The sequence below is a fragment of the Pseudonaja textilis genome, chromosome 9 (genome assembly GCF_049901715.1).
Source record: "Pseudonaja textilis isolate UNSWEBS1 chromosome 9, rPseTex1.2, whole genome shotgun sequence".
NCBI lineage: Eukaryota > Metazoa > Chordata > Lepidosauria > Squamata > Elapidae > Pseudonaja > Pseudonaja textilis.
This window is the reverse complement of record NC_141998.1, coordinates 15,959,875-15,973,275: the sequence shown is the minus strand read 5'-3', so window position 1 is coordinate 15,973,275 and position 13,401 is coordinate 15,959,875. Positions and strand designations below refer to the sequence as shown.

The 13,401-nt window shown below is 36.7% G+C and overlaps 1 protein-coding gene across 4 annotated transcripts in view; it reads left to right on the top strand.

Moving 5' to 3' along the window:
• The window catches only part of CDON (cell adhesion associated, oncogene regulated), an 84,525-nt gene extending 72,410 nt beyond the window's left edge, over nt 1–12,115 (top strand). For all 4 annotated transcript variants that reach the window (XM_087939018.1, XM_026718076.2, XM_026718077.2 and 1 more), the window contains 4 exons: nt 556–842; nt 4,181–4,260; nt 7,513–7,760; nt 8,615–12,115. In XM_087939018.1, the coding sequence (XP_087795144.1) occupies nt 556–842; nt 4,181–4,260; nt 7,513–7,760; nt 8,615–8,781 (782 nt within the window). In that variant the 3' untranslated portion in view covers nt 8,782–12,115. The remainder of the gene's footprint in view (nt 1–555; nt 843–4,180; nt 4,261–7,512; nt 7,761–8,614) is intronic.
• Nucleotides 12,116–13,401: the final 1,286 nt, after the last annotated feature.

Sequence of the window (13,401 nt, the reverse complement as noted above, 5' to 3'; positions counted from 1 at the left end):
AGACTCAGGATATTTGTTAACTATTTTGATATCATCCAATACTTTATTTTATTTAACCAACTTTATTAGTGTTTTTACTATTTTATTTTAATCTTTACTACTGCTTACTATTCCTAGCCCTGGCCATGATAAAGTATGATTGATTGAGTCACATGACCTTGACTGCTAAATTCATGAAACAATGTAACCCATAAGTATTGCTATGTATTTTTATCATGAACTCCACTTAAATGAGAATATAAGTAAAGACAACGAATTTGTAAATATGCTATGAAATTTAATGCTTACTCTGACCCCATGCCTTCCTGATTTGGCTAATGAAGATTAAGGCTCACAGAGATTCATTTTTATTTTTAAGTGAAGCCAACTCTGCTGTTTGTTTTAAATTATACTTAGGAAGATTCTTCCTATTGTAAGATTTGCTATAGACTAAAACTGTTAATTGACATGGTATATAAATGCAGGGGAAAATAGGTCGAGATCTTTGTCTGCATGCAGTGCATCTAAGTTTTGTTGCAATTTCTAAAGGATTTTTTTTCTTCCTTGTTTCTACAGAGTATGACCCTCCCAGCTATCTCTACCAAGGGACAGATATCAATGGACAGATGGTTCAGTATACAACGCTACCAGGCACAAGCCGCATTAATGGTGGCGTCCATGGAAACTTTATCAGTAATGGAAAACATAATAATGGATGCCTCCACGTCCATCATAAGGTTGCTAATGGAATGAATGGGATCATGAATGGCGCTATCAATGGAGGAACTGGGGTTTATCCGGGACATTCTAACTCCCTCTCCCGAACCCACATAGAATATGATCACGCCCATCACATAGGAAATGTAAGTAAGCCCAGTGCTTTATCTATCAGGCTCTTTGAAGCTTTGATTGTTATGAACATTGGAAATGAAAGTAAAGGGCTTCATTCTCCTCGAAAGAGAGATGTTGCAAATGTCATATAATTTTTGTCTTGTTCTTGAAGATTATATTATTGGACAGCTATTGAAGTATGCTCAACTCACTAAAATTAAAGACTTAATAAATTGTTAAATATAAATATGCACTTAATGATGCTTTAAAAACCATCTTTGTTAATGTAACATTTGGAAACTTGAACACCTTCATTTACTATAGGCCGTACGTTCCTTCCATACACTCATTTTTGAATAGACCCTAAGTTACTGAATTGGTAGCAGTCAGGGTTTTCTAATGGAAACATTGCTGAATGGGAACAAAGGTTTTGTCATTCCTGTGGTTACTGGAGGTTCTGTTATCAGTCAGAGATGCCTGGTTTTGTTTAAAGTTTCAGTTTCTAGAAATTAAAAAAAGTTAGTACATTAAGAATAAGGGTTTTGTATATAAATGTGTGAAGCTGATTCAATCAAATTCAGGTTCAGTCTAAGAACTAATGTTTCAGAGGGACTAGGTTTGAAAGGTTTTAAACCATAAAAATGCAATAAAACATTTTTATGGTCACGTGATGCTATTTTATCAAATGGTGAATATGCATAGGCAAATATAATGTGAAGTTAGAGGTAACAAGCACATAGTTAGAGGTAATTTGTATTGGGTTTCCATGCTTGCTTTTGAATTGTATCCTGCAGTGTCTTTCTGCCAAAAGAGTAGTCATAAGTAGCAGATCAAATCTCTCCTTTCCAATATTAAGGGATCTCCGCCTCCCCCCAGCAGATTTAATGAGGACAGAGTGGAAGGAAAAGGTTATTTTAGTCATGGGAACAAAAATCAGTTTGACTAATGTTGGATATAGCTTTTTGTATACTTGAAAACAACATTTATATATTCCTGATAAATTAACTGCCCACGTCCATACCTTAGCTTTTCTTTCATAATAGTAAGGACATTTGCCTTTGGAGAAACCAGTTCTAGTCCCATTTTAGGCATGAAAGCTCGTTGGGAGACTGTGGGCCATCCGTCACTCTGTCTCAGCCCACAACATCTGGCTCAGACAACAGTTCAACACTGAGTTGAACTGGAGAAAAAAAAACCAGATCCTGCACTTGCAGGAACTATGCTAAAAAAATCCAAACTCTTATGTTATGTTATGTTGAGATTTTGATAATGTCAGATGAGGGGATTCCTAGCAGACAAGAGAATCACTTTTTTTTTTAATATGCACAGATTTGATGTATGCCAAGTCATTTCATGACTAAGCTAGACTTCAGATCTAATTTTAAGTAAGTGCCCTTAATTACATTTCAGTGTGCCAAAAATGGGCTCATAAACCAAAGAATTCCTTTTTTGTTTTGTTCTTGCTCAGCCACACCATAATATCTGCTTCCTTTTTAAGTACTTCCTTTTTAAGAATGAACTATTCTATTCACGTCTGTTTTGAAAAACAGCTCTTAGGCTGTATTTTTATTATGAAGCCTACTTTAAATAGAGCTTCCCTTACTCACGCTAAGCTGAAGACAGTTCAGACAGAGTTTTAAGGTTTGAGGAGTAAAGAATGCAGGTTGATAATTGTTCTTGCTGCTTGAGTAGCAACAACTCAGGAGGAGCCGCTAGGTTAGAGGTCCTTCACAAAACTGTTTGAATGTTTTATGGGAAACCAGGAATGTGTTCAGAAATTAAGTAACATCATCTGCTTCAAGTGGGAGGGTGAGAGGGCAATTGTTTACTCTGGTAATTGAACATAAACACTTCATTTCATGGAATAACAGATTACTAGAAGTACAAGAATTGCCGTTCAGATAACCTTTTAAATCTCTCACAGTCTTCATGTTTCCTTGTTGTGGGCTTCTTAGATCCTTAAGACCCATTTAAAGGCTAATCCAAACATTGATTTTAGGAATATTTAAATGTAAGCATATAGGGGAAGGTGGACGCAGCAGCTGTGAAATTAAATTAGAGCCTAGGCGGCTGGGTGGGTGACCTGAGAACACAAACTTAAAACAGGTGTTAAAGATTCTTCTTTTAGAGGCTCTCGAAAAGCCTAATTCTCACATTTAAATTTATCTCCAAGTAACATTATTTCACTCAAGTAGGAAATCCTGCATTCATCATTCAGTATGCAATTATTTCAGAGATTCCAGTGCTTATATTGGTCAATATCCTTGAAACTTTTTAAACTATTTGCTTGTGGCTATTCATCACTTACTGAGTTTTAATCAGTTGATATCCTGCTTTTCTTTGGAGAAGTGTCCCTGATGTTCTGCATAAAAAAGGAAGAATCTACGCTAAAGCATTGGTTTTGCTCTTTGTGGCTTAAAAAAAAACCCTTCCCAAACATGGAACAAATATTATGGAATTGAAAGTAGTTGTGCATAGATGGCAACATTTTCAAATAAGGTGTTGCAGCCTCTTCGCAGAATTAGTTCCCAAGATTCAAAGATGAGAAAAAGTTATCCTGTTTCTCCTTCCGCCCACTCCCAATAGTTTAATTATTTTATCCTATATGCATGCCACAACTTGGAAACAGTTGTCTTGAATTTTGCCTTCCCCTAAGGGATCTGAGTATTTAAAATGTAGATTCACATTACTGTTTGTGTTGCCGTATCTGCAAGTATTTCTCAGATCTCCCATATACATAGTATTTAGCAATGAGTTACGTGTTATTAATGCTGTTTGGTTTGTTTGTTTTTATTTGCAAAGATTGTACAGCCAAAACCAAGAGCTCAGAAATCCCCTTGCCTGCCTTCTCCATCTCTTTTGGCTGACAAATTAATGCATCTGTAAAAATATTAGCGAATTTCAAACCCAGAGTTTAGCCAGGCAAGCTGATCTAATTGGAATAATTGGAAGAAACTGTGACATTGATTGTATTTCATCAGTCACACAAGCAACATCCTGTCTCCACCAACAGACAGTAGTTTCCAGTGAATAAAAATCTTCTTCATATCTGTCATCAGTAGCATTTTCACTTCTTTCTTCAAATTAAACTTGGGCGGTTCAAACTGAAAATAAGGCCAAGAAAATGATGATGTACATGTATGTCTAAGTCATAACATTTTCCTTTAGCACAGTCATGGGCAACTTTTGCAACTTTAGGACCATGCTGGCTCAGGAATTCTGGGAGTTGTAGTCCACAGGTTATAAAGTTACCATAATTGCTCATCTCTATGAATATTGTGGGATATGTAACTGTGCCTGCTTGTTTAATTTTCACTTACTATTCATTTGTGATTCCTTATTTTGATTTTCAAATTCCTCCATCGTGCAGGGTGGTGAAGTATATACATCAGTCCCTCAAACAGATCCTTCAGAGTATGCCAATTGCAGGAACTGCTGGAATAATAACAGGTAATCAAGCTAAAGAGATCAAAGAGACATTTGGAACTCTGAATTTGAGCCTACACAGATTAGCAATCCCAACTATGTGTCTAGCAAGTGCATCTTGATATTTGCATTATTACTATTCCAGGTTTACATGTAGAAAATACTAAATGGTTTCTAGAAACCGGCTACCTGGAAACCTTCCTGCCTCAAAAAATTTAAATTCCTTCAGTTTTAAGCACAGAGCTAGTTTTAGTCAATTATACTTACTGAGGGCAGTTTTGTGCTACACAGACATTTATCAACTGCAGGATTTGCTTGAACTATTTTATTTATTCAATTTTGATGCCAGCTGACTCCAAATCTGGGCTGAACTACAAGATGCAACCAAATTTCAGCTTTGTCAGTTATGGGCACATTTCTTCATGAAATTAGCCATTTCTTTATATAGGAAGCAGCGCAATCTGGCACATTCCTTGCAATATTGAAATGGAAATGGCCTGACAGAAGCAGGGAGATTTTGCTCTGAGAAGAGTCTTGCATGCCCTGAATTGCAAGGAAGCATAAAAATAGTATCCCGCCTTATGGGCTGGTTCTTGAGCGAGTGGTTAGGCTGGATATAATATTATCCACAGTGGTTGTCCCAACTTCACTCTTTTCTGAAAGCTACTTCCAGATCCTTTTGCTCTCCTCCAGCAACAAGATTATAAAGCAAGAGCCTGAGCTTAAAGTTAAAGGCTTCAGCTTTTCCTTCCCCACTGCAAACTTTCTGTTGATGGTCCAGAAGTTGCTCCATAGAAAGCTTGCCCTGCATGAAGAAATCTTACTCCGTTCAGAAAGATGACCCTATAAGGCTTAGGTCCCACCCATTTTTCCAGTTTCCCATTAGCAGGTTTTAACCACAATGGCCAGCCCTGAAGTTATGAACTGTCTCAGAAACCATAAAGAATTCCCAGAAGGAGCGCTTTGGTCTCATGTAGTGCATGGCTGTCCCTTAAACCAAATAAACTCAATATTTGTGGTTCAACACCACTATTTTACTAGTCATCCTGTTCAAAATAAACGTGGAATAATAGTTCCGCTTTGTAGATTATAAAATGCGTGCCTTGTGTTGGCTGTATATTTTAAGCTTAGTTGCTCATGCAGTAAGGGAAAAAACTTTATGCAAATACTTTTAACGCTTGTTTATAGCAGAGTTGAGCCATTTTTTTCTCTTCCATGAGAAACATACAAAAACTAACTTTTTACATATGAGCCTCTATTTTGCTTCAGTTTAAGTAAGCACATAACCTAAAATGGATTGATGGACTATAAAATGAAATAGTAACATTCTGTCAATAGTTGTTTCTTTTTTTCTTAATATTTCACAAGGCAACCTCATTTTTCTGCATTGAAGACTCATATAATAACAATCTTGGGATTGTGCAATCTGTGCTTGTTGCCCGTGTTATAAATTATACTTTTATTTAGATGTTGTTTACTGCGGTCCCACAGCACCTAGCACACCAGGCACATACAGGGAGTTGCATTGTCACTTTTCCATTAAATCAAACTGAAAGTTGAGGGTTTTACATGGTGCAAAATGTAAGGTGTTGGATTATGGTTCATGTTCAGAGCTCACTGGGTGGAAAAAAATGAAAGTTAAAATGTGCCAACTTGGCTTGGCAGCCAAAAGTCAGTTTTTTGTTTTTGTTTTGTTCTTGCAATACTACATAAAATACTCAAAATTCTACATGTTGCATCTTAAGTGAGTTCTGTGTATCTGTTTAGAGCTAACCTAAAGATGGAAAACTACGAGAATTTTTGATGTAATGGTTAAAGTTAGGGTGCTGCATTTTGCCCCACATGGACATCATCTTTGCATAATGAATTAATATCCATACTCCTCACTTTATATTCTCCCCGAGTTCCCATCTCTTTTATCTTGTCTGTTGGTTCTCATCTGCTAAAAATTGTAGCAAGCATCTTGAATAAATCAGAATTCACCCACTTTTTAAAAACAAATGGGAAGGTGTTGTTAAATGGCTTATTTGAAAGCCTTGAAATAATCTGTGAACTGCTGTCTAGCATTTTTACAACAAACAAATCTGTAGGATGAATATGACTTCATATTTTGTGTAAAGATAAATACAAAATCCAGAGTGATCATTCCAGATTATTTTGTTAGATCCAGCATTTACTTATATAATCATTTAAGATACTTATTGTTTCTGGACCTTATGCTTTATGCAACAGTTCTGACATCTTCCCTAAATAGATATAACTGTGATGTGGTTTTTCACTAAATTTATGTTTAATCACCAATAATAAAGTAAAGTGCTTGTTAGCATTTACTGTGAATGCTGAGAAAACAACTTGATAACTGCCTTCATGTCTTTGGAAGTGATGATCCAGCTGCAAATGTTTAAAGTACTGGCAGCTTCCCAAAACTTTGGATTACAGCTAGCATGCCTACAAAGGATTTGGGTTGTTAAGTTGCCTTTTTTGTTGTTTCCTTTTGTTCAAAAGCTGAGTAGCTTCAGCAATAAGAAACTGACTTCCTTCTTTGCTTGACTAGCTGTTCACAATCCAGAATAAGAGAGAATTATCAAAGTATCTTTCTTGGGAAGAATCAATAAGCATGTTCTCACTTTCTAGGTTTACAGTGGAGAAGAATGTCATCATGAATGAAATTCTGTCAGCAGCAGGTTTTCCAATTTGGAGAGCAAACTGGCAAATATAGCAAACAATCAAATCCCTAGTTATATTGCCCAAATTACCCCAGTAAAAATGATCAAGATAAGCTCTTGAAAAGAAGTATAAAATAGTACTTGTTATTGGACGCAGAAATTCCTTGTGTGTCCAATCACACTTGGCCAGTAAAGCATATTCGCCATTATGTACATTAATAATTGTAATAATAAGCATTTTGTAGATGCTTGTGCTGCTAAACCAAGTTTAAGATTTTAATGTTAGTCATTAATGTCCTAACCAACATCTAACCCAGAATTTACTTAAATACTCTTATATAAACTGAAATAAGACACAGCTTTTGCTGGCCTTACATATCTTAGTTATGGATTGAATGCATTATTAATTTTGACATTTGGTAACTTACTACAGATCTACTATTCATTGCAGGTGAATGATTATACAGAGGCATGTGCATGTTGTATATTTCCTGGTGATGAGTGCACAGCAAGCATTATAGAAATAGTTTGACGAAATAAAGATATTGGTCAGTGAAACATGATATGTATTCTGATCTATGTTATTTTGTCTTGGCCTGAGTATTTATAGGTGTTTCACTAAAACCAGTGGCAATTTTGGCAATAGTTCTGTGCCAGTGATGCCCAGGATGGCACCTTATCAGCAAGACAGCCTAGAAATGAAACCATTAAATCACATGATTGTGGCCATGTGCTTGGCATCCACAGTCCCTGGATGCAGCATTGAGACTGAGGAAAATGACAAGGAGAAGGCAGAGTCGCCATCACATCAAGACTCTTATGGCCAAGAAAATGTGAGCCCATTCAATTGTACATCAGGTATGTCAGAAAAAATGGGAAAATGTGCTTCTTTCTTAATGTTTGTGGAGATTTTCAGTCATCCAAGCCACAGTTGTCCCAAGGGAGCTTTTTTTCAAAAGGCAACTGGACTTACTTTGTTTTTCCTTGAAGATGTTTCGCTTCTCATCCAAGAAGCTTTTACAGTTCTTATCTCTTAGATCATTTGTATATATTTTTTTTCTCTCCTATTCAATGGTGTCTTGATTCATGGACACTGCCTGGCCAAGTTCCCAGCAGTTTTCTTGGCACGTTTTTCAGAAATGGTTTGCCGTTGCCTCCTTCCTAGGGCTGAGAGAAAGTGACTGGCCCACAATCACCCAGCTGGCTTTGTGCCTTTGGTGAGACTAGAACTCATGGTCTCCCAATGTTTAGTTTGATGCCTTAACCCCTGCCCCAAACTGGTATAGTGCTGGCATTTTTTATAACTAAAATATTTTAATTCACCCACAGAGAAATCAGAATTCGTGTAAGGACAAACAAATACATTTTGTGGTTCTGACTCGGCATACCTAACAGTGCTTTGCAAAATAAGGAGCTTTTACAAAAGAAATTTCCTCTGCCTTTCTCTTTTGCTTAGGCTGTGAGGATTGATTGATTGATTCCAATCACAGACCTGATTTTTTTAAAAAAAACTTCTAAGGATATCTTTAGCTGTACTTCTGCATTTCACCAGCTATAATTAGATTGGATTCTTAGCCAGATGCTGCACAAAATGGCATCAGTGGGAGATGAAATAGTGACATTCAGTAAATGGCAGCCAGCTGGGACTTGCATAAATCTTTTGCTCAGGTAGCTGACAAACAGATGCTGATCATTGTTCTCTCCCTTTGCAGAACCCAGTGCACATCTGGAGACATCTGATGCCACCTTAAACTGGAGCCCCCTTTTTCATCGGCCGATTTCAAAACACTGTCATGAAAAGACTGAGGTGATTTCAAACGGGGGTGTTACCTTGGACAGTTTGGGGGGACATCAACAGCTCCAAATACAAGAGACTTAAAGAATGGCCGTCCTTGATACCCCAGCAAAGCCAGTAACTGCACAGCAGAATTGCTGTCTGAAGGGACAGACAGCAAAAATATTAATTATTAGAATCACTATTTATTTTTCATTTTGAGATGCAGTGTCCTATGAATGTATGTTTCAAAATGCCCTTTTGCTGTTGTGTATTATTTAACTCCGGAAAAACCAATTCCCCATACCTCCCTGAATTAAATCATTGTGACGATTGATGATACTATAGACAAGTGTTTCTCAACCTTGGCATCTTGAAGACCTGGCTGGGGAATTCTGGGAGTTGAAGTCTACACATTTTCAATGTGCCACAGTTGAGAAACACTGTTATAGATGATATCTTCCTTGGACAGTGACCATTGGAAAATTAGTGTTGCAGTTTGATGTAAAGGTTTTAGCAAATAGACACAAGAGTGAGAACCGGAGGCCCAGGTTGGACTGCAGCTTATGATTATATAGCTAAGTGGTATGAATCAGATAGAAGAATCCCAGCTTGTCTCAAAAATTACAAGCTATTAGTGGAATCATAACATCTGGACTTGTTGATTCATTTGATGCTGAATGATTGTCAGTTGTTCCAGCAAAGTCTTTCTGATTGGCAGTTAGGCTTATGTAAGTGAATGTATTAAAAGTATATAGTTCTTCTTAGGCTGGTTTGTTGATAGCAAGAGGAACAAGGCAGGCCTTGCATTATTGTCACAACAACAACAAAAATGACAGTAGCATTTATAGCCACCTGCTCAACAATAAGGGAACACTTGAATGTGGCTATTCTGTAGCATTGTCCTTTGTTTTTATTCTAAATGTTTTTAAATTTATCTTTTGGTTCCCTTGGTGTGTCTCACATACAATACTGTTCACTTGTTACATATATTGTGTTACTTTTTTCTCACGATATAGTAGTGTGTTGTGCAAAACATAAGCTAGGGGAAGAAAAGGTAAAGAAGAACTTGGCATGTAATTGTGATATAAGAAAATTGGCAGAAATGTGCTCGAATGAAAATATCCTTTCTTTTCTTTCTCTTTTTAAAGAAAGCAAAGAGTTTCTCTTGCTTTAAGGTTGCTTTATTAGCCTAGCTGATTGCAAGTCAGGGGGAGTATTTGGAACTTCCATCTGTAGTAGTCAGTATTTACATTTCATGCCATTTTTGAAATAAATGCTAAGAGTACATTAACTTCTCTACATGTTGCTCTTCAGAACTTCATCCCAACTTTTACACAACCTGGAAAGTTGTGGTGCAAGATCAGAAATATTAACCCTGTTTCCTTTGCTGCCTTACCCAAGGCATCCAGTGCTGTTAACGATAGTCCAATTTGTCCTTCATTTGTACAAAAATGATGCGTGCATCAGGAGAATAGCTATGTAAATCCTCTTCCCCTTTCAATTTTAACCAGTACGTATACAAGGTGAAATATCTAATAATCAGAGACACCGGGTTCTAAAAGTGCAGTTGGCCCAAGCAGTAAAGATTGATTTTATAATTGGAGCAAGGAATGAAAAATAAACCCAGAGGAGCATGGCTGCTACCAAGGGCAATAATGCCATAATAAAATTAAAAATCTGTTCTAGAAGACAAAAAGTGGTGCCAGCAGTACCACTGGCCACACTGAATAATGTGTGTGTGTATGTGTGTGTGCGTTTGTATATGTGTGTGATTAAAAATGGGCTCTATATTTTTTATAACTATTGCAGCAGATATCAAGTGCCGTGTGTATATATAGCGTGTGATTATTTTATATAATGTAAATGATATAATTTTATAAATATGATTCCCTTATGAGAATTTGCTGTGTGGGTATAGGTTGCTATGCAAGATAGGGTTTTGATGCAAAATGCTGTTTGCTTTACATTGAAACTTACAGAGATGGATTGTTTGCTATTTGTTTATACAATTAATTTGGAAAGGTTTTAGAAATTATTTTTCAATGTTCTATGAAATGAGGTCACAACCTTGTATGCTAGATGAGGGTGGGACCAGCATCCCTGCTGGTTGAGATAGGAGAAGTCTATTTGGCCAGCCAGATTGTCAAAATACTTGGCAGCAAGTTGCTTCCATTAGTTCCATCTTTACAGAGCCCATTTGATCCAGATAACGTAAGAGATGATATTATTATTTGAAGGTGGAGAAATGTCAGGCTCTCCCTTAACAGAATCTCATCAAGAATTCTTTTTCTTATATTGTGACACTGTTTTAAGTGTTTTTCCCTCTTATTGTATTTTATTTATAAAAGTTATATATTGTCTTTATATTATAGGGGAAATTTGTGTTCCTTCCAATTATAGATGCATATAAATGTTAGAAAACATGTACAGGTGATAAGTTCCTGAAATCTAAATGCTCATTCCCCTATTTAGTTTTGGATTGGACTGTTTTGCCCAAGAACCGGTCGGACAATCTCATTTGACAGTGTTTTAAGTTGTAATGGCTTTTCAAAATCGCTAAACTCTTCTGTGAGAATTGGGACCTCTTGTGTAAGCTCTTTTTCCTTCTTCCAGTTTGAACACTGTGATCCCAGTACAAATCTTGTTCAATTGTTAACTTCTCTAGCGTCTTCATCCGTATTAGATATCCTTTGAATTGTGGCATGGTGTTAGCTCATTTGCAGAATTTACTATCGAAATATATTGCAGCAGAATTTAAACGCTGTATCTCATAGAGAATTTCTCATTGATCCTCATAAAAAAAGATGCAAATATGCAACTCTATAAGAAATGTTTATTGCAGAGCTTTTGTCCAGAATGCATTCAACACACATTTTGTTCACCTTTGAGTTTGACTAAGAATGAGGTGAATTGACAGAGCGATTTCTAATTATGTGGTCAAGATCCGTGTTATCCTGATACAATGGCTAGGTAAAGCCACTGGTTTGAAGTAGTTGGGTCAACTCTACTCGTTGCATGTTGTTAATGCCTGTACACAATAGCTATTGGGAATTTGTCCCGTTAAAATCTGTGTAACTGACTTATGTAACAGGTGGTTTTGGTGCAATATGGTTTTAAATTGAACTGTTTTCCTGAAGGTGTGCGATCTAGCTACACAGATTCAAAAAATATTCTCAGAGCTTTCCCCTCCGGTCTTTGAAAAGTCACTTCACTAAATAAAGTATCACTGATTAAGCAAAACATATTATTTCAGTTTACTTTGATTTTGCAATTTAATTTAAATTTAAAGATGCATGTATTTTTTGTCATATAAAAATGTTATATTTTCTTTTAAAAGTTGTAATATTCTTTTTTAAAAAAACTGTACAAATGTTTAAATATTGTAGGTTTGAGCAGAATTTTCTTTGTGTTTATAATATTAAAGAGAATAACACTGGTCCTGTCTAATGGTCTGATATGAGAATTATTGCTATTGCTGTTTCTTGTTGCAGTCTTATTTAAAACAACTGTATCCTTATGCAATGAATGGAAAGTTCACACAAGTTTCATTTTTTAAAAAACCTTGTTAATTAATGTTTCAAATCATACACCCCCAGTTTTCTTTTGACCTTTCTTTTGACCTTTCTATTGTCTAATGCAGGGCTCTCCAAACATGGCAACTTTAAGACTTGTGATGTTCAACTCCTAGAATCCCCTAGCCTGCAAGGCTGCCTGAGGAATTCTGTGAGTTTGAATCCACAAGTGGCCAAGTTTGCAGATCCCTGGTCTAATTTTATCTCCCCTTGAGAGATAAATAGCAGCTGTGCAGCCTATCTCAAAAGGAGGAAAATCGTGTTCAGGATCTATTTGTCCAAATGAATCAAGATGTCCTATGATCATCTTTAATGAGGTATCCATTTTATCTTAACTCTCACTGATTTGGGAGAAGGCACAATAAAATCCTGCAAATGTGGTCCCCTCATTTTACCATGACTTTCTCCCCTTTCCCCTCAGTTGCCTCGTCTTTTTTCCACCCTCATCTAACAACTAGTTTCTTTATTGACTTGTGGAGTATTTACAGCTCTGACATGATTCTTGTAACTTTTACAAGCAGGGTTGAGGTATTCCCAGGTGCATGCCAGTGGTGAACTGAATTATACCCCATGGAAACATCCCCCTTCCATATTCTTAAATGGAATGAAATTGTAGCACATTTTGGGACAAAACAGCTATTGTCCAACTCCAGGGACCATAGATTTATATATATTTTTGCCAACATACATGCTTTACAACAGTGGTTATCGACCTGGGGGTGGCGATGTCATCACAAGGAATTCACAAAGACTTGAAGAAATGTCGTGATTTAAATCTTAAGTCTTGGTTAGTGGCCACAAAAGGTAATTAAAGATCCGCGGTGAAGAAAAGGTTGAGAACCACTGCTTTACAAGTGTGACTGAATCTATTGGAGTTATTAACTAGAGCAACCAAACATTTAATCAGGGGTGTCCAACCTTGGCAACTTTAAGACTTGTGGGATTCAACTCCCAGAATTCCTCAGTCAGCCAGCTGGGGAATTCTGAGAGTTGAAGTCCACAAGTCTTAAAGCCGCTAAGGTTGGGTACCCCTGATCTAAATGTTCAATTGTGAAGGGTTGATGTATTGGAAAAGTTGCTCCATACAAAGGAGCCAGCACTGTGTATTAAATTGTGGTAACAAGCGGAGATATGGTGAATGAATACATCC